The following is a 26,493-nucleotide window of genomic DNA, read 5'->3' as shown; positions in this document are numbered from 1 at the left end:
GAGTCTGGTGTTCTGGACTCCACAGACAGGTCTGCACAAAGGTCAGCTTTTATGACCGCAGGACTCGTACATGTACATGATGTCACACAATGTAGGATTATGTAGGGTGATAAATGTATGGACTATGAAACCTCAAATGTCCATGGAAAATTCACGGAGTCTGCGCGCTCTCAGTGCCTGTACCCATTGCCTGGGCACCTCATGGCCCTGGTGATGAGGTGCAGTGATGACACTGACCCAGCGCGGCACAGACCAGACCCTTAAATACAGGGTCTACTGATGAAACAGGAGCCGCAGCAGGTAGATGATGATGTTGTGTGTCATTACTGAGGGAGGAGTCCGCAGCCACGCTGAAGTGGACCGGACCTCCGCCTCCACTTCCACTGTGTGCATCAGATGAGGGGAGGAGAGTGTCAGAGCACATGCAGGGGGAGGCAGGTGGTTCATATTCAGATTTTTACTAAGTGCTGTGTGAAATGCCAGATCGGTAGGTATAGCTTTAAATGTTTATTGGAGGAAAAGGAAAGAGACTCAAAACCCCAGAATAGACCAAAGAAAACACTGTAGTGAGCCAAAGGATCACAGTCTCTGTCTTGGATTGTGATTGATTTTAATTTGGCATGTGATCTAAAATACTGTTCAGTGGGATCACAGATGGTATCATTTTTAAAAAACAACAGTGCCAACATTTCCTCGTTATTATATCACATAAAAGTAAATGGTAAGTAAGTAAAAGGATAACAGTTAAAAGAATTAAGGGATAACTTCACATAAAAGGAAGTCTATGAAAATTGGTTATAGAAATAATATAGGATGAAGTTCATGAATGAAATTGCATCTGAACCTGACCATCTTGGCATATTTCCTGTTTAAAAAAAAAGAAAAAAGGGAAAAAAAAAAACTGACCCTGGTAGACCATTCTGATTGCAAAGCATATGAATTGAGCACAGTCCACCGCAAGTAGTATCAGTCAGTCAACCAGATATTCTATGGACCAGAGAAATGATTCTCATAATTCTCATGACTTATGTGAATGTTCTCTGCAGCGTTTTCAGTGGAAGTACCTTATAGTGGATGAAGGCCACAGGATCAAAAACCTCAATTGTCGGTTGGTGCGGGAGCTAAAGATGATGCCCACCGACAATAAGCTCCTGCTGACAGGAACACCACTGCAGAACAATCTGGCTGAGCTCTGGTCCCTGCTCAACTTCCTATTGCCTGAGGTGTTCGATGACCTGAAGAGGTATCTATAGCTACTGACTGAATTAGTTCAGGTTTTTGATCCAGTTCTGTTCAGGATGCTTGGTACCTTGTTTCCATCCAGTGAAGCAGCTCATGAGTTTAGAGACGAGTTATTGCAACCAAAGTGTGTCATTAATAGAAGATAGTGCACAATGCAGACCATAACCTATTACCTTGTCCTGATTAGGGGCAAATAATGACTGTTTCAGTAGTTGACTAGTCACTGACAACTGTAACGACTAGTCAGATTATGAACTGAATTATTAATCTTTCCTTTAACAAGAGCCTTTGGTTCACAATAATTAGAATGCATAACTTGAATGCATAAGTTTTTTTTCAGCAAATATTCAATTCAATATTCGACAAATATTGCATCAGCAATAAAATACTTTTTTCCCTTAAACAGAAATGTATTTTTTGCATAACAATTACAGTGCCTAACAAAGTTTGTTAAACAGCTAAATACTCAAGAGTTCCAATCTGCAATAAAATAAACTTTTTCCTTAAACAAAATGCATGATGTCACTAATGACCTGTCGATGAATAAATTAGTTGACTGATTTTGCTGTCGACTATTTGTCAACAAGTCGACTTGATGTAGCAGTCGTGGTCCTGATCTGTTATCACTACAACTACTTTTTTACGTCTGTGTTTTTTGTTGTGTTCGTGAAACTACTCTGATTACTCTTTATGTGCTACTTTCTAACTTTTCCTTAAACTCAGCAGATGATTTAACCACCAACATGAACCAGAACTTTACTGTGTGACTTTGCTACTCAGTGGACAAGGCCTATTTTTGAAGTACAAAAGCATTGTAATCAATCAGAGATGACTCACTGTGTATTTAACCCCTTGGATGACATGTCTGTTGTGCAGCTTTGAATCATGGTTTGACATAGATTCCCTGGGTGTAGCAGAGAGTGTGGTGGCTGCTGAGCGTGAGCAGAACATCCTGAGCATGCTACACCAGGTAAGTCTTCCAAAAGCTCACCTCAGAGTCATAATTTAGTATCTTAATATTTCTTATGCAGAGTGAGTGAATTTTAACCCTCCAGTATCCCCTGAGAGGCCCTACCAAACCACCAAAAGTGCATAATCTGCACAGCACTGTAGTGAAAGTTAACTTTTTTTGTTGTATTTCATAAACTTGAGCTTGACTTGACTTGAGAAGAAAATTATTGGTTTTAATTTGCATAAAAACACCAAATTCTCAATAACTGTCATATTTTTTAACACTTTAAATGCCATGTTTGTAATGTAAATAAACCATATTTTGTGATGCAAAACACTCACATTTATTTCAGTATACCACATACAAACTTACTTTTGATTTTTGCAGCCTGGCATATGTCAATGATTAACAGCAGCATTGATTAATATGAATAATTATTTTTTGTGCTAGTTCAGATGTTCTAAAATGTGTCAATGTGCATTTACTCACTTGTTTACGCACTTGGGAGAAAGGTGCTAGTGTAGTAATTTTCCATTGTTTACAATGTGCTTATTTAGTGGCTGGGTCAGAATTTTCAAAACCTGGCAAAAATGAACAACTTTTGAATTCTGACCTCTCACCAACTGTACTCACCAGTGGCAGCTGCTCATCTTTCAGACAGGGGAAGCTCATTGTCGGCTTACATCAAAAAAAAAAAAAAAAAATTTGTCGAGTTATTTAAACATACATTCGGCCCTCCGTTCCTTTTTAAGAAAATGGTCATTGACCTTATTGTACCAAGTAGGTGTCTTTTCCAGGGACTGGACCAGTGTCCTCTCAATGTCCAGCAGAGCTAGGCTGCTTAGATTGCCTTGGCCCATTGTGTTGCGAGTGTAGGACTTCAGCCTTTTTAAACAAGAGATGCTCCTTTCACTCTGACCTAGCTGACAGTTTGATTGATTTAACTATCTACAAAACGATATTAAACTCGAACAAGAAATGATTAAATTATGTAACTGAAACAAGAAAACCTTGAAATTATGTTAAATTGAAACAAGGAAGTACAGTGAGTGTGTTTTATTTACAGTGCAAGAAATGAACGAGTAATTTCCTAGTGGTTTCTCTGATTTCACAGCAGAGTGCGCGACGGTATTAAACTGAACTGTGTCAAGTGAAGGAGTAGATCTCAAAATAGCTGTCAATCAAACGGGATTCAGCCTTTCAACTGATCCTCCAATCAGCACGTGGGATTCTGGCATCCAGCCTGGCCGAGCTCCGCCCACAGCTCCATTCACCCCCAGAGACGCCCAGCGTCCGGGGGCGGGACAACATCGTGGCATTTATCCAATTACCGTCCAGTTTTGAGGCAATGAAAAAAACTGTTCCACTCAGTCCCATTGAAGCCCATAGACGCCCAGCGTCTACGGACAAATGCACTGAGCAGAGATCGAATGAGAAAACAGCGCAACGGGAATGTATGAGAAGTGAACAACTTCGCGTCCCTTGATTTGTGATGAAGCTGATTCTGAACGAACTAATCTTTGAGATGAACGTGTTGTAACACATTTGTAGTCAATAAAATGTCAACACAACCGTACATATTTAACCATTTAATTTTCGTAATTTTAGGGGAAGCCGGGCTTCCCTTGCAGTCTATGAGAAATCGCCACTGGTACTCACCAACGGTACTGTACTGGAGTACAGTTGGTGTCAGCTGCTGCCTTATCGGTACAGACAGCTGCCTGTCAGCCAGCTGAGCCCATAAAAAGAAAAAAAAAAAAAAAGAATTCTGACCTAATACAAATTGCGAAAAATATTCTCACCTTTTATAACATGAAGTGCATAATAAGCTCACCTGGATACTGGTAGGTTAAAGTGTGATTTGATGTCTACCTATAGGTTCATGATGTTTTCAAAATGTAATTTGTTTGCATTATGATGGTAGATGGTGGTGTTTGAAGTTTTGTTTGCATATCCTTCTTTTCCTCTTACTTTTTTAATCTGTTGGCATCCCACTTAAATTTACCTCGAATCAATGAAAAACATGCTGTTCTTGTTTCAGATTTTGACCCCGTTCCTGCTCAGAAGGTTGAAGTCAGATGTGACATTGGAGGTTCCTCCAAAGAAGGAGCTCATTGTTTATGCTCCCCTGACCTCCAAACAGGAAGCTTTTTACACCGCTGTGGTTAACAAGACCATTGGCAAGATGCTGGGACAGGAAAAGGTGAGACTGGTATTCTTTCATACCGTCAGGACGTGGACATGGGCAAAAGAGAATATTGAGATACTGGGTGGTCATATGTAAACTGTCTATTTCTAGGTATCTCATAAATGGTGCTTTGCATAGAATAGAAGATCTGTTTTAGGTGTAGACATGTCAAGTGCATCTCTCCTTTACAAAGCCTCAATGCTAGTTTTTAAGAATTTTTAATCCACTATTTTTAATCATCCATGTTTAGTATTTTAATTCTATGTGGGAAAAGCATCAAAGGAGATGTAGATTTTCTCTTTTGTTTTTTGTAGACTGAGGAACCAGTCATAATGTCCAAGGGTAGGCCAAAACGCAGGAGTCGGAAGTGGGTGGACTACAGTGAAAATGATGGAAATTCACTTGATGGCTTGGAAAAATATCTGGAGAAAGTCCGCAAGGAACAGGAGGAGAGGGAGAGGTGTGTACTGTGAGCACTGCCTGCTCAACCCAGTATATGACGTCATTGATTCAGACTCTTGTAGACATAAGCTCCTTAAATACAAAGCTATATGTTGTCAAAACAGTAGTCTTTGTATTTTTTCAGAACTACATATTGGAGTAAAATGTTTATTTGCCCAAATTCCATTTAAAAGCTGGCATGCACCTTTGCAGAAGTTTTATGATTCTTCGCTGCATTATTCATAAATGTTTAAAATTTGCAATGCCCGTCTTTCCTTGATCACATTCCAGAGGTTTTACTTATTCAGATCTGGAACTTTGGAGTGGTCTCTTAGTTTCTTCTAGGTTTGTATGAGGTATAGCCTTTTGGTGGATGACTTTGACTTAGATTTAATCTCTTCCAGCTCGTCTGCAGCTGTGGATGTCCAGAGGCCACAGGATGCTCAGATCAACCTGAAGCAGCAGAACATTCTCATGTTGCTAAAGAGATGCTGTAACCATCCGTACCTGGTCGAGTACCCCCTTGATCCGGCCACGCAGGAATTTAAGGTAACGATCTGTGTATAATTTTTTGTAAAGTAACTTGGGTGCCTTTTGGTGCCTTCATGTAATGCTGTGTGATTTTTGCAGATAGATGAGCAGCTGGTGCAGAGTTCTGGGAAGTTCCTCATACTGGACAGACTGCTGCCTGCCCTGAAGAAAAGGGGACACAAGGTGAAACACAGTTGCCTTAATATTAGAGGTGTTATGGTACTTGTCCCATGGCATCATGGTGCAGGCTTCACAGTTTGATACACAGTACAGGCATGACAAAAAAAACAAATACATCTGATACCTCTGCTTTGCCTTTGCCAGCAATCTTTTAAATCCAATGCCCTCCACAACTGAATAAGGGAGGATATCTGTTGCAATCATCTCCATGATGAGTTTGTCCATGTCCTTTGACCTCTGGTCATTTGGTGCCCACTTTGTGCCCTTGTCAAATGCTTGCACAATCGTGCACTGTGCTGGCTGTGGTTTTGGTGCTTTCGCCTGTGCCATTTTAGCCTGTGCATCATCAAATACCTCTTTGTGATTTTGTTTTAGGTGTTGCCACAAATTTGTGGTATTCTTTGATTTGCAGGTGCTGGAGCCCTGGCTAATTTGCACACTGCATATTTTGCATCACGTGCCTGTGGAGTCTTTAGTAAAGTGTCTCCACACTTTACTCTTCCCCTGTGCCTGTGAAATGAAAATATATACATTTAATGCATTTTGGTTATTAGCATAGAATTTGATTCTATATTTAGCCATTTTAAAATAAAAACAAGCGGCTGCATTTAGCTGAAAGTGATAATACATAGGCTAATGTGAGGTGTTTTTAAACTAATACATTATGTGTTTTTAAAAGGCTTATTCACGCACAAAAACATCTTACCAATATCAATTAGTCATATTTACTAGCTAATGAAAAGTTCCATCTGCAGCCACTGGGTATTTGCAAACAGCTCAAAAATAAATGCTGAAGCAAACATTAAAAAGTGAGAAAAAGTTGTCTACAAACAAAATAAGAAATAATCAAAACATGCATCACGTTATCAGACTTAATACAAGGGACTAAACTACATTTTATGTAACAATGTAGCTGCTTTCAAAACATGCAATACATAAAATTCCAACTAAATGCATTACTTGGAACCTTTTCAAAATTATTTTAATGAAGACATTAACTTGTGAATTTATGAGCCCCAGTAAATCCTGCATAACAGTATGAAGAGAAGTGGGACGCTGTATAGTAGTCTGATATTAATGATGGACTTGAGAGTTAACAGTTACATATATCTTTATTTCACAAAGATGCAACTTGCATAAGTTTAAAACGCTGTATAATAGTCTGATATTAGATAATAGTGGACATGTTGATTAACAGTTGCATCTGTGTTTATCTCACAAAGATAATTTACATAACTTTAAAATGCTGTATAATAGTCTTATATTAGATAATAGTGGACATGTTGATTAACAGTTGCATATGTCTTTGTTTATTTCACCGAGATGCAACTTACACGACGTTAAAACGCTGTCATATACTCTCTAAAACTTGCGTGAAAAAAAACTAGAATGTTCTCTTTGGCCCTGACGGCGTGTTTCCGCAAGGACGTTTTTCTCATGGGGCACTAAAGTGTAGTGTTACATTGTTGAAGTCACAGCTTACCATCGAGTAAAATAAGTGCAGTTTCTTTCTCTCCTTCTCTGCTGCAGCCAAGTGAGTGTCAGAGGTGCACTTCGCTGGTCTGTGTGCCGGTGTGTGAGGGGGAGGGGCCAGGTATTCGGGCAGTGTGCAGCACACAGACACAGGAACGGAGCCACAGAATCTCCGTGCAGCAAAAAGCTTAAATTAATGTATCGGCCATATATTGACCGATGTTGATTAATCGGTGATAGACTATAATCGGCCTCTAGTGTACATGTCCACATAAGTAATGGGAATGAGATAGATGGTGTATGTTGTCAGCATTGACATGTAAATAACTTTAATTGAGGTTTAACATTCGTGACTTACTTGAAACTGCATGTTTAATGGTGTTCATTTATAAAACTGAATGTTATCTTTATTTGTTTTACTATTCTGACATCCAACTTTTAAGTGATTATCAAACTACTTTTGCTTTGAATGCCCATCCCTATGTTGACACCATAACCATGACTGTGTGCTTGTGGTCAAGGTCCTGATCTTCAGTCAGATGACGTCCATTTTGGATCTTTTGATGGATTACTGCTACCTCCGAGGCTTCCAGTACAGTCGCCTGGATGGCACCATGTCCTACACTGACAGAGAGGAAAATGTGAGTTTGAAATTAAATGGTTGAGAGATTATTTTCATCACCACTTTTTCAGATTGTTCTAAACATGACATAAGGTGTGTTTCCACTGCATGAACTTCAGGGTAGTTTTCTGGGGTCGGGGCCATTGGTGCATGTCTCCACTGCAGGATCTATGTGCAACTTATGCCCCGTTTCCTCTACGTGGTATCGGCTCGACTCGACTCGACCTTTTTTGTATTTCCATTACGAAAAAGGACCTGGATCTGGTACCTGGTACTACTTTTTTTTTATCACCTCCGCCGAGGTTCCAGGACTGGGGACCAGATACTAAAACGTGACGTGTACACACTGCAGACCACTGATTGGTCAGACAGTTGTCTCTGTGACCCGCCGTTTTACAAAAAACAGATGCGAAAGTAGACAGTAAATATAGCGGTACATTAATTCACATGATAACAGCCCAAAACCACACCATGGTCAGTAGAGGAGATTCAGTCTTAGGTGGCTGACGTAAAAATTCAGACGAGACAACACGCAGTGAGCAAGTTTTTCAACAGCTCTCTGAACAGACGACACGGAAGTAATGCGCTGCATCACTATGACGACCAGGCACTATAAAGTCGTTAGTATCTTGTAATGGAAACGCTCTCCAGGAATACCGAGCCGAGTCGAGCTGGTTCCACGTAGTGGAAACGCGGCATTATAGGGTCTAACTGAGTCCCCGCTTTGGGGTAGGTTCTCCAACTGGCGCTGAAAACTCCTGGGCGGAGCTTAAAGTTTTGCTTGATGCTAATCAGGTAGACCCAAAGCAGGAAAGGAAACAAGCGGGGGGTTTTTTGTTGTTGTATTTTTTTTAACTTTATTTTTCTTATTTTACTACAAACATGGTGAAACATGTATAACACAAAAAACAGGATCAGGGAGTCACAACTTGCAGAGAAAAAATAATAAATGAGTACATAAATAAATATGCATTCTCACACAGTGTGAATGTGTATATAAGTTACACATGCTTGAGCAGGTTTAAGCAGGTAGCATTTTTGAAGTTACTGAGGTAAGAAGAGGGTCTATTTTTTCCAGTGTCCTGCTCCTACATCCTTTTGTAGCCTCAGATTATAGGTGATCTGCTCCATGTGATGTAACTGATTCACAATATTTATGAAGGTGTCCATAGAAGGGCCGTGTTTTTGAAGCCAGCATCTCGTGATGGCTTTCCTACCGGCTGCCATGAAAATCTTTAGTAAATAAGAATCATCCTTGTTTAAATCCCCTGGTGCAAGTCTAAGGTATAGTGTGGGAAAAGAAATATTAAACAAGTGGCATTTTTAAAGCCCTGCAGGAAGATGAGAAGGATATGGTAGGGTTCGGGATATCAACAGGTTTTACAATCGAAAGAATAATGTATAATAAGTGGATTGATGCAGATGTGCAGGCACTGCTTGCATTCTATGATCAAATTGGTCACGCAAAAATCACAATTAATTATGACGGTGGTGGGTCCGACTGCAGTGGAGACAAGACAGCCGAGAAGGACTAGTGAGAGGACGTTCCTGTAAACCCTACCTCCCCACTTATACACCAACGTGCCTATAACTACAGACGTGATATTAACACAGTTGAGATCTACTAAGATCCCAATTTGGGTGTACTAATTTGCATGCACAATCTAGAATTTTGCATGTAGGGTTGAACCACGGTTTGCGGGTGATTAAGTGACTAAGATTGCTTGCACAAATGGCAACAGGTACAAAGTTTTTGAGACCAATCTATTCAAATGGGGATTTTCCATGTGCTACTGGTTGTCATCATGGAGACACTGGAAAAACTGCTCTGGGATATGGGAGCAGGTGTTTTCGGACCCTGTACATTTGGAGCATGAGATGGCCTGGGTGTGAAACGTCTGGCAACCTGGGATACACCAGCACTAATGGCAGCAGTGCGTTGGAATGACCCAGGTGCAAGGGGCAGCGGCGCCAGATTCATTTTAATGCGAAGACATACAGTACCAGCCTGACTGTCGATCATCACCAGAAAAGGTAGCCCGACTTGTCAGTCGGCTCATCTCCTCGACACGGTCAAAAACGTGTGAAAAACTCACCAAATCAACTACCGACGTGAGAGTATGTTTTGCGCTTGCGTGAGCTGTAAAACCAGAAATGACGGAACAGCTTTCTAGACCAAAACAGAGCTCGCTGTCATCAGTCGTTGTCAGCAGAGAGTTTTGAGTAGTCAAGAAGGGTTGTTGTTGTACTCATTGAACAAATGGCTACTAATAAGAAGATACTGGTGCTGTCAGCTCTCTGGCTTCTTGTGGAAGAAGAAAGATGTTGCAGGCAAAAACTGAGGAGAGATTGCGCTATGCTAACAATGGTAACAGTGTTCACTTCATGGAATGAATTTAGTCCATAGGCAACACTTACTGGAACTCATTCAGATACAATATAAGCAGTTAATGGCCTATTACAGAAGACCATAATAGTGTGAAGTACCTTGGCATAGCAGTAGTCACATGTAAACTGCTCGTTCACTGATTCACTAGTCAAGGGCTATCCCTCCACCAATCAGATTGGTCCGACTGAACGATGGGTCGTGGCCGACACATGTTGAATCAGCTGAAAAGACTGGTGATGGCATTAACGATGGCTGATCGCACTGCACACACCAAGCAGACTTATGTCACCAACCTCGCCAGACTGCCCAATGATGTCCGACCGCCGGAAATTGGGTTGGTGTTTCTTCGCCTTTAGAGGTGGGGGCGCCATGGGGATTGTTGGATTGAATGACTGTCAGGCTCACATAATTTTGTAACACTGTAGCCTAACGTCGGTGCATGTTTTTAATCACAGTCATCAGATCAAGTGGAATAGTAGCCTTTACAAGAGTCCTGTGAAGTTGATAGGGGGGTGGGGGGGCATATGTCTCACTTATTTTTCCTTCTGTCATTCCAAAAATGTTCACATGAGGGTGAAAAATGCATTCTCTGCATCTTGTTTTATTGTTTCGATGTCTCCTTCTTGCGACAATAACCACTTCCATGTGTGCGCAATTACGCATACAAACCGTTTGCACCTCCCTTTGAGATGTGTTGAATATGGGTGGAGTTTCTATGTGTAAAATTGCTTTCAGGTTTGATAAATCACTTTGTGTGTGCTAAATTAATATATTTACATTTTCTCCTCCCAGCACAATTGCGTGTAAACGCCCCATATAGCATATTCATTGTGGCAAACATACTAACTGGATGCAGACGCGCTATTTAGCACCTTTGAAAGATGCAACCCTTAGTGCACACTAGGGATGTCACAATACCAAAAATTCAGGAATTGATACTGATACCACTAAAATCAGACGAATCAGAGGAATTGATACTGATACCACTAAAATCACACGATTCTCAATACCGCAGTAAAAAAAAAAAATTAATAGAACAAAGGAATCAAAAGAACCCATAAACTTAAACAAGAAATACTTTAAGTATTTGCATATAAATGAATATTGCTATTGCCTCTAACTCTCTCATCTGTCTGCACTGTCAGTCACACTGTTTACTGCTTTGAATACACAGATGTGATTGGCTGAGTGGTATCACGTGGGGGCATGGCTCTACATGCATGCAATTGGTCTGTGCATTTCTTCATCCACTCTACTGTAAGCTGCGCTGGTTAAAATAGAAACGCTCCACCACTGGCTCTAAGTCCAAGTCCGTATGGGAAGGGTTCTGGGTTCCACGGTCTGCCTGTTAATGACCAGTGGTATAGTTTCTTGTTGTCAACATTTCGTATTGGCGGTGACCTGAAAGGTCCAGGCGGTAAAAACTGCGTCAGGTCATCGAACCAGTGCCAATGTCGAGCCCTGATGGTATCGTATGTCAAATATTTAATGCTCAATAAAAGAACTCACCTTGAATTCTTTAAAGAGATCTGGGTGCCTGTCTTGAAGGTGCCTTGCTAGGTTCATGGTATTCCCCCCCTTTGTTTGAATTCCCCGGTGGCAGCGTTTACACAGTGGCTTATGCATGTCAATAACCACGTCGTGGTCATCTACCCGAAATGCCACATACTCCCATACATGACTTTTGGCCCCTTTTTTGTCCATTAGAGCATTTGCTACAGGCGTTGCCATTTTTTCACGAGTTGCTGTACCTGTTGCTTGTGTACTTTCGGTGCATACTGCCCCCATCAATTCCAGAAGAGTAGTAGCCTACCAATGGTACCGATTCTTACGCAGGCATCAGTTTTTCCATTTCTTTAAAAAATGAGAATCCATGGGCTTTTTGCATCACAGTATCAAATGATATTGTGAGTATCGGTTCTCATGACATCCCTAGCGCGCACTGTTAGAAAATCAGTTTGTAAATTTTTTTGCACACGTTTTATATGCACAAACCTTTAGTAGATCCAGCCCTAAGTATCCCTGCTGCTTAACATCCTCTTCCTCTCCACCAGATGACCAAGTTTGCCAAAGATCCTGAGGTGTTCATCTTCCTGCTGAGCACGAGGGCTGGTGGCCTTGGAATCAACCTGACATCTGCAGACACAGTCATCATCTTTGACAGTGATTGGGTGAGTGCACCTTAAACACCACATGTGGTATTATGTATGTCTAATTCTTCAATTTGACACATGACATTTTATTCTTGGGACTTTGTGTTTTGGTGATGTTTCTTCCTGGTTCAGAACCCACAGGCAGACCTGCAGGCACAGGACCGCTGCCACCGCATCGGACAAACCAAACCTGTGGTGGTGTATCGCCTGATCACCGCCAACACCATTGACCAGCATATCCTGGAGAGGGCGTCAGCTAAAAGGAAGCTGGAACAGATGGTCATCCACAAGAGTTAGTGTCTTCACTTAAATAGACATGCATGATGTGGTGCAAACAGTAAAACAGGTCGGTCTTGGCAATGCAGCAAATGTAGATGTTTAGCTAGTAAATGGTTCAGTATCAGTATTGCATTCAGTTTTACATCTATCAAATTTGGTACGTGTATCAGGTCCAGGCTCACAAAAAGTCTCTTGGAGCCATACCATAAACTCAATACAAGGCCCATTTTGATATATCTTTTATTTGCTATTTCCAGTTACTGCATTGTTGACTAGAGCTGCAGCCATTGATTATTTTGTAATCGATGAATGTATTGGCTATTTTCCTTGACAAAACAAATGAGACTGTTGCAGACTGACTTGTTTCCTGGTGTTGTCCTGGCAGATAAGTTCAAAGGTGAGAAGTCTGAGCTGAACCAGAGTAAAAGCTGCATTGATCTGGGTGAACTGATGGAGCTTCTTAAAGCCAGAGGCACCGAAAAGTAAGAATCTGTCGTTCAAAACAAGCTGATCTTTTGTGTGTTTAGACTGGGTCGATACAAGCCCTGAACTCATTGTGCTATGAATTGTGCTCTGACAGGAAGATGAAATCCTCAAAGGGAAAAGTGATCAGTGACAAGGACCTGGAGATTTTGTTGGATCGTAGTGACCTGCTAGGTGAGCACAAACAACTCTGTATTTTCCAAGAGAACCAACAGGTTACCAGGCACTATGTTTGCATGTACATTGATATTCCATTACTTACTCTGAATGTAAGCTTCATGTACATATTTGCTGGAATATCTGTGCCCATATTCCAACTTAGGCCTGTCTCTGGATAAAGTTGAGACTTACAGGACATACAAATAGTTTCCTGGTTTTATGAGGAATATTGTTTTTAGCTCACAAGCTGATGGGCCATGAGCTGTTGTGAAGGCATGGTCCAGCGTGGTCTTTGTTAGCAATTTCTTCAAACATGTTCTTCCACAGAACTACAGTTCAGATTAATTTAATTTTTTTTATGTAGCTTCCTTGTGACCATGTCTTCAAAATTTACTGATAGTTTTTACAAAGTTAGATTTTTGAATTTTTATTCAAAATATGCCTTTACTTATAATGATGGGTCCATGGGTTTTACTGGTGAATCAATGTTGTAGAAGGTAACTGTATTTCGATGTTCACTGTGGAGCCTCTGAATATCCAAATGGTTCATATCTGATGACCATGAAAAGATGATAAAGGGTCAGATCAAGCGAAAATGAACATCAACTTGAAAAAGTCAATTTGCACACATCATCTATCAAGTGGGATCTATTTTATGGAATTGCTATCCTTTTTAAAATACCACTTACACAGTACAGGAGTTTGAACCTTCTGCTAGGCTGCATTAAAGTATCAAAAAGACATGCAAAAGCCAGTTACTTTGAGAAATTAACATTCTGAATGATAAAGTTTGTGAATTCATGCACTGGTCACATTTAAAAAATACCATGTATGAACTATTACCAATAAATTACTCTTTATTTGTAATTTACCTATATCAGTATGGACCACCACAAGTTGTGAATAACACTGTGTTAGTATTAAATACATTAAATAAAGCATTGTGATTATGTCTGGCTTGTTTTAAAAAATAACTCAATATTTTGGGTGATGCATACAATGGTAAAGAATCATCCATGTGTTACTATGGCAACTTGTCCACATGTTACCACATTCTCATGTCAATAAAAGAGACTTTTCAATATTTTACTCCAAAATTTATTTTCAGCATAGTTGAACATAATATCTAAAAGGTTTTGCCCTACTTGGTATCAATTTCTGTCGAGAACCGCATGTTTTGAATGTTGGCATAAAGCTTAAAAAACTGATGTCTGTTTCAAGTCCATGTGTTACGGAGCAGTAATTTGACATTTTTCACCGCTTGATCGGACCCTAAACTGTATTTTACACCAATTATTTACATGAATTGACAGGATTAGTAGATCAACAGATATTAAACATTTTAGATCAGAAGATGATTTTGGTCGATGGTGGATTTTTGGGTCTTAAAGATTTGGTTGCAAAAATCATTCAGAACAGTCTTATGCAATGAAATGCAAATATCTACAGACTGAACAGATACACAGTATCGTTTCACTCATCCATGTTCTAAAGCAGTGGTCCCCAACCTTTTTTGTACTATGGACCAGTTTCATGCATGAAAATTTTCCGTGGACCAGGTAGGGGGTCGGGGGTTCCAATAACAAAAACCTTTGTCAGTTCAGAGCATGTGATCTGAAACGCTTACACTGTATATCAGGCAATTACAATGATTCTACAGTATAATATCAACTCACCCTAATGCAGAATCAGTTGGAACCCTGGACTTGTTTCTCTTCAACTAGATGGTCCCATCTGGGGGTGATGGGAGACAGACACTCCAATTGTGTTCCATATATCCAGTCTACTCTGGATTCTAGTCTTGGTAACTGTCATCGCAGAAAACCCAGCCACACAAAGATATGAGGTTGGAAATGGAAGAAGGACTTTCAGAGCTTTTGTGGCAATATCCGCATGTTCTGCTTTGACTTTAATCCAGAATGCAAAGAGGTTTGAAGTTGTCTCAAACATGGATTGATGTGCCGGAGCAGTTTTGAGGTGCTTGTGTGTCACCTGTTGCGATGAACCTGTAACTGAGGCAGGAATCATGATATTTCCTTCTAAATGCAGCTTTCTGTTTGCAGGCAGTTTGTGACCCTTCTGCAGCCTCATTGGTCCCTTGTTTCTTTCCAAAAAAGTTCTCCAGTGAATTTTGTTTTTGGCTCATTTCTTTAGCTTGTGTAACTACTGACTAGTGGTATTGTGCCCGTGGTGCCGTTGTACAATAGCATGATAAGTAGAACTTGTCCGCCACCACTATTCAGTTGTAAAGTACCATATAATCAAACATTGTGCAGGTAATAATTTTAGCCAACGTGAGAATGAAGGGAAGAGCATGTATTTGTTTGGCCTGTCAAGCATGATTAAATTCATACAGCGGTAGTGAACTGCAGCCTTCACATTGTAGCATCGTCTGCTAGCAGTAGAAATGTCATGAACGGCAGCGTAACAACTTCCGAAAATGGAGTATGGTGGCAGGGATGAAGAATTCAAAGTAGAGAGAGGCTAAAATCGCCCAGCAGACCTCACAACATTTGAATATGGACATAAAATTGTGCCTAGTAGATAGTCAGGTAATGTTTCTATTCTTTTGGCGAGTTTGGTGGCAATTGGGCCTGTGAAGGTTGAGGAAAATCCATACAAATGCCCTCCTGTGCTACAACATCGATGGGACACAGAACGTGTATTATATAGTAGGAAGGATTCATGAAATTGTGCACCAGAGTCGAGCGGTTGTGAGGCGAGGGTGGAAACGATCGCCTTTCAAAATAAAATCTCTGCAAGTCTGAAGGAAAAAATTGCTTCAATATTAACCACAATTTTTTTTTTTTTCTTTGCGGCCCGATACTAAATGATCCATGGACCGGTACTGTTCTGGGGACCTTGGGTTGGGGACCCCTGTTCTAAAGGACCTCAAGAACCAAACTCAAACATTTGAGTCTTTGACCAGTCAGTGATCCAGAATGGATGTGCTCCCATTGTTGCAACCCCCCCCCACCACCACCACCACTTTTGTATTTTTACCATACAAAGGCACTTGTATGTATACTTGTATTGTACACGAAGGTATTTACCATTGCAAAAGGTGTGTGGGTACCTTGAAAGAATGAATATGTGATTGTGAGGAACCACCTGTGTTCAGAGATGGCTTTAATTTGACTCGATGTCTCATCCCTTGATCATAGCTGTTTGGGAACTGAGGGAAAGGGATGGATGGATATTTTTCAAACGTTCAAAATTAAAAATGCTTTTTAATTTTAAAATTTACAAATTTAAAATTTCTTGTTTGTAAAGGAGTGGCAGAAGTATAAACTTACATGCTCCTGTCCTCTTCCCATTACACACAGCTCAAATAAATTTGCTTAATTAAAAATCAGAACAGCCCAAAAAATACAGCTACCTACAGATTAAACTGCTTTTCTTTATTTAAAAATTGTATGATATTTTCTTTTTTAAAGTGATTCATGTTTTTACTTTAGTTCATCTGTGTGACTGTTCCATAATTTAACACATTTGTTTGTTTTTCTTTCTCAGATAAAGAAAAGGTGACAGTAAATAAGGAGAAGGTGGGAGTCTTCAGAGTGATTGACACCAGTGAGTCGTCAGAGATCACGCTGAGCTGAGAACACTTAAAATGTGGAATCTCAACGTTCGGCAATATTCCTTCAAAAACAAAGCTAGGTTATGACCAATAACTGCTGTCATTGTGGTAGACACAGACTGGATCTAGACTGAAAATATGATATTTTTGTCTTTTATTGTCCTACTGTCAGGATTTTTGTTTATTAGCTTTTTTTTTTCCAAGTTGAACATAGTCTGTGGAGTGTATTTACTATTACATATCCAAGTATCTGATGGTTCGTGCTGTTTTGGAATAGGACAATATTTTGACCAATTTGAAGCTTACAGATAACTGATTATGATTTACCCTGGTTTTTAAACACGGTTATTTCCTTGCTGTTGAACAGACTCTGATGGCCTCTAGACTAGGATAAGACAGTGATTTGGTAGTGAAACTCAGAACAATATACAAACACCAGCATGTCTTATACAGTTCAACTTATGACTGATAATGCATCTGTGCCATGATGCTACATGGCACAGATTTATTTCCAATCAAAACTGATGTGGTAGATTTTCAAACTTTAAATAAATGCTCTGTTTTCTGAGAAATCTTTTGCCGTTTTCATTCACACAGTAAGGTTCGTCTTTGTTTTTTGATGCAGTTCTTTTTGGTGAACCACTATTATAATTAAAGCACTTTGATACCAGTGGAGCATACATGTTCTCTTCTGTTTTTTCTTTTTACAAATAAACCAAGTTACAATTTTAGTGTGTTGTCCTGTCTTTTGCGTGTATATGTTCTGATAACCACAAAGCAGTACAGTGAAGCTCATTGTAAAATATTCTTAGAGGAAAGCTGGAAGTTCTAGATCTATGAACTTTTGTTACTGATCAAATAATCAGTCAGGTGTAGTGACTGTATCTGGGCTCTACTTTTTAAATTTCTTAATCCTTGTGCCCCCCTCAAGTTTACTGTTTTCTGGTTACCTTTGTAACAAAATGTACATGCACAAAAAGCTGCTATAAAATCACACAATATTTTTGGGGCTTTTTTTTTTCATCAATCTCTTAAAAAACTTAAGCCCTGCTCATAACTACCAAACATTCAACCATTTTCAGGATTTTGACCCTTTAATTATTTGAAATTTTAATTTTTTTTTTATTTATAAAACCACCCCACAAAAATTGCACTGTTTTCCATATAATAAATAGTAAGGTAATGGGGCATTGGTTGTGATTAATCTTGAAATGTTGACATGGAAGAATGTATGGTTATATACTGTAATGGCAATGGCATAAAAATCTGGTTTTAATGGAAGTCAATGGGGTATTTTTGACCACGAACGTGTCCAAAGGGAGTATCTGATACTACATTAAAAATACTAATGCAAGCAAATCCATTTTGTTGCTAACCTTTAAGAGTCAAGAGAGTATTGCTCTATTTTGATTTAATAGCACTTTTTTTGTACATGTACATTTTTGCCACGGTGTCCAAAAAGACAAATTCTTGCCAAAATTCATGCCACAAGCCGCAACACAGCCATACGGAGCCCGGGAAGGGACATGCAAAAAATAAAAATTATTGCGTTCCAAAAACTATTGCGATATAACGCAAAAATATTGCGTTATAACGCAGTCATATATGCTCTCTCTTGCTTGAGGTCCGTACATAATACGTTGTGGTCCAGTTCGGGTCCGACCGTGCCAGATCTGACACTCCCCCCTGTCCTGTGTAGTATGACCGTAACTGTTTCAGTATTTGTCCGATCGGAAAAATTCCAACGGTTTCTGAATGAAATTCATATTTGCCCAGCTTCACATTTGTGGGCAGCTTCATGGATACAGGTGGATGTGCGCCGAGTGTGAATGGTCTGCGCATGAGGAAGGAGGATGTACGCATTGTATTAAAATCCTTTATACTCCTGAGCCTAAAATGGTCCACCTGGACTTGTTTTTTATTTTGACCATAAAAAGGTCAGAAAATATGCTTTGAGTCCTTTTGTCAATTTTTGCAGAACACTTCGAACGTTCAATATAGCAGTCACTGTTTGTTTTAATACTGTAATAACAGTTTAAAATGACGAAAAACACAAAAACGGAATTAGTTTTTTTTTTAGTTTTAGCAGAGAAAAACACTGAAATTACACATGGATACAAGATTTGAAAGTTAAATATGAACTTTGAAAGTATAAAAAGTATTTACAACAAACTGTGTGAGTATTTGCCTTTTGTTGTGCAAAAACACACACACAGGGCATTTGTCTGTTCTGTGTCTGCAGAGTGCCTTCATGTTCGTGGTTCTGACAGAAACAGTTCTGTCAGTTCACAGGTCTCACACATCCAGGCAGTGTTCCTATGGCACAGTTTGCACATGGAAAATAGTCTGCTGAAACCAAAAGTCAGTCCTCCTGTGGATGTGTTGAATGTCTGTGGTATTTGGACTGATCATCATCAGTCTCTGCCTCCGTCCTTCATCTGTGTGTGGAGCGTCTTCAGTATCTGCTCTCATCACCAGAGCCTTGCGCATCACCGTAGCTTCTCCCTCTTCATCCTTGAATGTAACTTCCGGTGGGCACATGGAAAAATAACACACATAGAACAATGAATTAGACAAACAAAACAAGGTAAAAGTGCACGATTGAGGAAAAAAAAAGTCACCGAACATCAGCGTATGCGCTCTTATTTCGTAGAGCATCATGCGCACTTTTACGCACAGAAAGTACAACATACTACAAACTAACATATATTCTACATGGTTCCTACTTTATTCTGTAAAACCACCATGGAGTATAAGCGTCAATTTATACATACAATAAAGTAAAACGAGTAAAAACTCCATAGAAAAAAGCAGACAGTGCTTCAGTCATGTCGAAAGTCCACTAAATGGAACTGGGTGAACTTTACCTTTCTTCTTTAGATGTTGCTCCATCAGTCGCTCCTTCGGTCACAAATCTATCCGTAAACCTCCAGGGGGGTCATGGAACTTGGGATGTCCGTCTGGCCTACATTTTCCAACACTAGATCTAATCCGTTATCCACTCCGTTATGCGCTCCGGTTCTCCGCTCCGTGAATCCGGTCTGCTGTGTGCGTCCCCAGTCACCGAATGGCTTATTTTGCGGCTTCCAGGACGGGTGCCCGTGAAATTTTCGCATTGACCCGAGAATGTCCATAAAGCACAGAGTCTCAGGTTTCAGAAACTGTTGGAATTTTTCCGATCGGACAAATAATGAAAGAGTTACGGTCATCTGTACTACACATGCATCGGGCACAGGACTGCAGGGCACAGGTGTGTCTGACCTGACCGTCCTGTCCGATCCAGAATGCAGATCCCAATGCAAAAATTATTGCGTTGTAACGCTATACTTTTGCGTTTAAACGCAAAAACTATTGCATTATAACGCAATACTGTTGAACTATTGCGTTATAACGCAATATTTTTTTTTCTTCATGTCCCTTCCCGGGCTCCGTACAGCCAAAATAATCACCAAATGGAAAAAATTAAGTTGAGAAAGATGCCAGAGGAGACCATAAGTATTAACATAGCTGTAAAGTCTGTGAAGTGTTTTTTTTTTTTTTTTTTTTTTTTTTTTTATCAGTTGTTAATTGAAATACAAAGTGCCAAAGCACAATTTGCATTCTGTATGGTTCATACAGTTTCAATGCATACATTTATGAAAAACACTTGCATGAAACAAATTAAGTGCACTTTAAAAAAAAAAAAAAAAAGTTGGTTTAGAGCAGTGATTTATCTGTTGGTATTGCCATGGCTGACCCCTGCTGGGAAACACAGGAACCAAAACTAAAATCACACAACAAATCATTTATGATCACAACAGAGGACTTTCATGGTATTGACATATGACACCGACACAGTTAACCTGTTGGATCACTTAGACTTTGCAGAAGGAATAACAAGACAGAGTCCTCTCAGTGAAACTAAACTGCTCTAGACATTATTAATACAGAAGACAACCTCTTGGAGTAACATTGGATACTCATTGGGACTGACTAATAAAGCTTGTAAACAACCATTAAATGGTTTTAAGGACATTGATGTGTCTGCACATTTAGCTAGATAAGCTTCTTCATCTGTTCCAATAACTGGGCTATAGTCTACAACATGCAATTGTGACACCAGAACAAATGTACATTTATTAAATTGCCACAAAATGCAACAAAACAAAGGTTTACCTGATATGATTTACTGGTTGTTTTGATTTTATGTTATAGAAATAGTGTGTAATCTGAGTTTTTATTCACCAGATGTAATGATAACACTGACTTAATTTGTAAGAGGTTTAACTGACAATATAAACGAAATAAACCCTTAACACATAAGGAAACTGTATATCATCATTTTCCTTTTACTGCCCAGTTCTAATTCATATAGGTCACCATTACTCATCAGAAACCGGTGTTTGACTGATTGTTTGCTGCTATGTCCCTATGCTTTCATTTCCGTCCCTTTCCACTCACTCTGTCCAGTCAAGGCAGATGTCACCTGGCTGGTTCTGTCTGAGGTTTTGTTCCTTCCCTAAAGAGAGACTTTCCCTTCCACTGTTGTCAAGTGCTTGGTCTCTGAAGATTGGCTGGATATTTCTGTTATATGGTCTTGACAATACTATACTGTGCCTTTAGATGAATTCTATTGTGATTTGGTTCATTAACCCATTCAACCTCACAGTTTCGCTAAGAAGACTAGGAAATAACAGACAAAAGGCCAAAATGGATACTCTGGCATAGACTCTGCTGCCAGTGGTGCAGCTAAAAACAGACACAGAATGTGAATGCAGCTCTTACAACATTCACATTGATGATTTTAAGAACCACCCAGGTAAGTGTCTTTTGATGCTTGGTTCACGGCTAAGTCCTGAACACAATACTGTCTGACCAGGAAGCAATGTTTGTCTTTGTTAACCTGTCAGTGATGCAGGGTGTGGTTACACAGCACCGTCACTGGTTGGATCAACTGCAGGACTCATTTCCATTTCAGGTATCTTGCTGCCAAAGCTCAGGTTGTGACTGCTGGATTGTGGATCTGACACCTCCTGCGGTGTAAGACACATTTGTTTAAAACACATTTTAAAAAATCTTCAACCATAATACTTCTACCTTCTTGGAACTTCACCTGCAACAGCTTGATCTGCTTTCATTTTTGCCACCATGGAGCGTCTGAAGTTAGTCTTGCAGTACTTCCAGTCAAACTCTGAGTCCATCTCCAACGGGATATGTATTATACTGGCCTTGGTCAGTGTCAAACTTTATACCAGCTTCGACTTCAACTGCCCGTGCCTTCCTCAGTATAACAAACTCTATTCTCTGGGAGTGATGATTGTCCCGCCAATCATACTGTTCTTCTTGGGGGTTTTGGTCAATCGACATACTGGTGTGATGATGGATGAGTGGATGAGACCTATCGGGAATAGATCAAAAAACCCTGCTGTGGTAAAGTGAGTCTATCTATCTATCTATCTATCTATCTATCTATCTATCTATCTATCTATCTATCTATCTATCTATCTATCTATCTATCTATCTATCTATCTATCTATCTATCTATCTATCTATCTATCTATCTATCTATCTATCTATCTATCTATCTGTCTATCTGTCTGTCTGTCTGTCTGTATTTATTTATTATTGGTAAATCAGTACCATTGTTTTCTTTCTTACCGTTGTAGTCTTTTTTTTTTCTGAAGGTACCTTTTCTCAGCGATGCTCCAGAGGGCCCTGCTTGCACCAATGGTGTGGATCTTGGTCACTTTGTTGGATGGGAAGATCTTTATCTGTGCCTTTAGCGTGAGTGTAGACCCTACATTATTCTCAGGTACCAAAATACACTCTGCACTGTCATATGAGATCTGCTATACTGATACATATTAAATATTGTCTGAGTGTTGATTTTTGCCACAATATGGGTGTATTTAACATTGTGATGACTTACCCCAGGATTGCCCAACAATACAGGACTGGATGTGATCAAAATCATGGCTAAGGTGCCCTGCAAAGAGGATTACATCCTCAAGAATACCTCCTTCCGCAAAGCTGTCTCACGATACGTTCGCTGCTATTCACAAGTAAGCTACGACTTTCAAAACATGCATACACACATTAAAATGAACAGATTAGATTAGATTAGATTAGATAAGACTTTACTGATCCCACAACGAGCAGAATATTGTGCAGATAAGATAGAGCAAAAGACAAACAATATATATAAAAAAAAAAAAAATTGCAGTAAGTAATAAAAACTTTATAGGCAATATACATACAGTACAGGCCAAAAGTTTGGACACACCTTCTCATTCTTTGCATTTTCTTTATTTTCATGACTATTTACATTGTAGATTCTCACTGAAGGCATCAAAACTATGAATGAACACATGTGGAATTATGTACTTAACAAAAAAGTGTGAAATAACTGAAAACATATCTTATATTCTGTTTCTTCAAAGTAGCCACCCTTAGCTCTGATGACTGTTTTGCACACTCTTGGCATTCTCTTGATGAGCTTCCAGAGGTAGTCACCTGAAATGGTTTCCTAACAGTCTTGAAGAAGTTCCCAGAGATGCTTAGCACTTGTTGGCCCTTTTGCCTTCACTCTGCGATCCAGCTCACCCCAAACCATCTCGATTGGGTTCAGGTCCGGTGACTGTGGAGGCCAGGTCATCTGGCGCAGCACTCCATCACTCTCCTTCTTGGTCAAATATCCCTCACACAGCCTGGAGGTGTGTTTGGGGTCATTGTCCTGTTGAAACATAAATGATGGTCCAACTAAACGCAAACCGGATGGAATGGCATGTCACTTCAGGATGCTGTGGTAGCCATGCTGATTCAGGTTGCCTTCAATCTTGAATAAATCCCCAACAGCGTCACCAGCAAAGCACCCCCACACCATCACACCTCCCCCTCCATGCTTCACGGTGGGAACCAGGCATGTAGCATCCATCCGTTCACCTTTTCTGCGTCGCACAAAGACATGGTGGTTGGATTCAAAGATCTCCAATTTGGACTCATCAGACCAAAGCACAGATTTCCACTGGTCTAATGTCCATTCCTTGGGTTTCTTGGCCCAAATAAATCTCCTCTGTTTGTTGCCTCTCCTTAGCAGTGGTTTCCTAGCAGCTATTTGACCATGAAGGCCTGATTCACGCAGTCTCCTCTTAACAGTTGTTGTAGAGATGTGTCTGCTGCTAGAGCTCTGTGTGGTATTCATCTGGTCTCTAATCTGAGCTGCTGTTAATTTGCGATTTCTGAGGCTGGTGACTCAGATGAACTTATCTTCAGCATCAGAGGTGACTCTTGGTCTTCCTTTCCTGGGGCGGTCCTCATGTGAGCCAGTTTCGTTGGAGCGCTTGATGGTTTTTGCGACTGCACTTGGGGACACATTCAAAGTTTTTGAAATTTTCTAGACTGACTGACCTTCATTTCTTAAAGTAATGATGGCCACTCGTTGTCTTTACTTAGCTGATTGGTTCTCGCCATAATATGCATTCTAACAGTTGTCCAATAGGGCTGTCAGCTGTGCATCAACCTGACTTCTGCACAACACAACTGATGGTCCCAACCCCATCAATAAGGCAAGAAATTCCACTAAGTAACCCTGACAAGGCACAGCTGTGAAGTGAAAACCATTTCAGGTGACTACCTCTTGATGCTCATCAAGAGAATGCCAAGGGTGTGCAAGGCAGTCATCAGAGCTAAGGGTGGCTACTTTGAAGAAGCTAGAATATAAGAGATGTTTTCAGTTATTTCACACTTTTTTGTTAAGTACATAATTCCACATGTGTTCATTCATAGTTTTGATGCCTTCAGTGAGAATCTACAATGTAAATAGTCATGAAAATAAAGAAAATGCGAAGAATGAGAAGGTGTGTCCAAACTTTTGGCCTGTACTGTATATACATAAGAGCAGTACTGCAATATGTCAGACAAAGACTGTATTTCTATATGCAATTATTCATATTATTAATTGAAACTCTGAACATGTTAAGGGTAAAGTCTGTTAGTTGTTTACCTTGATGTGTTGGAGGTATTGTTGTTCATGCAATTAGAATTGGATCAGATCATGGCAGAAGCTTCAACAGCGACACAGATATACTTAAGTAGGGTTAGTAGTGTACTAAGATGCAAGCAATGTATTATTAATCTGGTGATTAACAAATTTACATTGCAAATTGGTGCTTCATCCAGTTAATTTCAGTCTTGGGTTGTTTTCACACCTAAAAGTCCCAACCAAGGTTCATGTTTTTGTCCCACATTTGGTTTACTTTAAGAAGACAGTTACCAATCACAAACTTGGATAGATTGAGATAAATAGATCAGAGGTATTTTAAAATATGATAGAAACTAAAAGCAGCTGCAAAAGCCAGGAAACGAGCAGAAAAGAATCAAGATTCAGTTCTTTATTGCCATGTAGACATGGCCTTAGACAGCAAATAAAAAAAAAAAAAGTACAACCAGCCAATGAAAGAATAAAATCCAGACAATAAGTTAAAAATCAGGAGTAAAATAAATAAATAAATATTAAAACACTAATAAAAACACCTGCTTTTCACACAAAACAAATCGCAGCACCATAATTAAAAATTGTAATTTAAGGAGTAATGAAATTGGACAGTTTGTGGGAATGTCCAGTTATGGAATCTGGTTGTATATAGCCTCATGCTTCTAAGTCTTTTCTGTGGGGGAACAAAGTTAAAAAGGCAGTTAGCTACATGGGAGGGGTTTTTAAAATCTTAAGGCTTTTTTCTTTAGCCTAGTCCTACAGATTTCAGTAACTGATGGGACTTCACACCCAATGATTTTTGATGTGTGCACCACCCTGTTAAGCCTCCTCTCCTCCTTTGCAGACACAATCCCATGTGTCAGACTGTGATTGGTGTCAGTGACCGAAAGCTTCTTGTGTGCTGATCACACTCACCAAATCGCTGATCCCTTTTCTCATGCTCTCTAGGCATTTGGCTGGTCCATCCTGCTCCTCTTGATTGTCCTTGGAACACTGGCGCGCCTCATCAAGCCCTATTTTGATGACCATGCCAGAGCTCTGCAGACTCGCTACTGGAGCAACTACCTTGATGTAGAGCAGAAACTTTTTGATGAAACCTGTGTCCTGCATGCCCGTGACTTTGCCCGTAAATGTGTAGTGCAGTTCTTTGAGGATATGAGGGAGGACACAATCATAACACTTTCCCATCCATTCTTTATGACAAACACCACAGAGGAGTGGGAGGCTGAAGAAGAGGAGAGACTTCATGGGGTAACCAAGCAAGAGCAGGTAGACCAGCTGCTCAACAAATGGTACTTCAATAAACCTGAACTGGATGTCACCAGGATCGCACACAGACCCAGGACATGTGTTACATGGCAAGACCGTGATGGGAAAACTTTATACTCTGATGTGTAGGACACTCAGCGCCAGTGCTTACTTATTTTATTTTTATACTTATTTTTCAGCCAATCCCACAGTAACAAATGCTCACTGCCTTCTTTCGCATTTCAGGTATGTCTTTCCTGCCACCATCTTCAAACCTGCTGTGATGGGCTGCACTGTCTCAGGGGCTTCTCTGCACAGCTGCAATTGGGGTCTTGTCTGGTGTGGTAGACCTCTATTGATCTTGTGCTTAGGGCCTGTTCTTGCACAGTCATTAGTAGAACTGCAGCTATTGATTATTTTTGTTATTGATCATTTTCTTTGATTCTATTCAATTTAACGATTATTTGAATAAGCGACAAAAAATTGTAAAAATGTGATTAAGGCATGTCTGAAAATGACAAATAACTTGTCCTTTATTCCAGAACCAGCTGAAGCAACAACCACAACAAGTATATAAGTAAAAGGACATTTGAAAATATCT

General features: G+C 39.9%; 2 protein-coding genes across 2 annotated transcripts in view; both read left to right on the top strand.

Annotated features, from left to right (window-relative positions):
- Positions 1-17,397, top strand: part of hells (helicase, lymphoid specific) — a 31,725-nt gene extending 14,328 nt beyond the window's left edge. The window contains exons 12-23 of the mRNA XM_030156478.1: positions 1,047-1,243; positions 2,119-2,212; positions 4,236-4,397; positions 4,697-4,842; positions 5,228-5,372; positions 5,454-5,537; positions 7,529-7,648; positions 12,073-12,189; positions 12,304-12,463; positions 12,836-12,932; positions 13,031-13,107; positions 16,606-17,397. Of these exons, the coding sequence (XP_030012338.1) occupies positions 1,047-1,243; positions 2,119-2,212; positions 4,236-4,397; positions 4,697-4,842; positions 5,228-5,372; positions 5,454-5,537; positions 7,529-7,648; positions 12,073-12,189; positions 12,304-12,463; positions 12,836-12,932; positions 13,031-13,107; positions 16,606-16,694 (1,488 nt within the window). The 3' untranslated portion in view covers positions 16,695-17,397. The remainder of the gene's footprint in view (positions 1-1,046; positions 1,244-2,118; positions 2,213-4,235; positions 4,398-4,696; positions 4,843-5,227; positions 5,373-5,453; positions 5,538-7,528; positions 7,649-12,072; positions 12,190-12,303; positions 12,464-12,835; positions 12,933-13,030; positions 13,108-16,605) is intronic.
- A 4,402-nt stretch (positions 17,398-21,799) lies between these two features.
- On the top strand, positions 21,800-26,051 carry calhm3 (calcium homeostasis modulator 3). Its single transcript, XM_030156501.1, has 4 exons — positions 21,800-22,086; positions 22,336-22,463; positions 22,586-22,713; positions 25,593-26,051. The coding sequence occupies exons 1-4, from the start codon at positions 21,800-21,802 to the stop codon at positions 26,040-26,042; spliced, it is 993 nt and encodes a 330-aa protein (XP_030012361.1). The 3' UTR covers positions 26,043-26,051.
- The last annotated feature ends 442 nt before the right edge of the window (positions 26,052-26,493 follow it).

The sequence above is a fragment of the Sphaeramia orbicularis genome, chromosome 15 (genome assembly GCF_902148855.1).
Source record: "Sphaeramia orbicularis chromosome 15, fSphaOr1.1, whole genome shotgun sequence".
NCBI classification, from domain to species: Eukaryota; Metazoa; Chordata; class Actinopteri; order Kurtiformes; family Apogonidae; genus Sphaeramia; species Sphaeramia orbicularis.
This window is presented reverse-complemented; position numbering and strand designations above follow the sequence as displayed.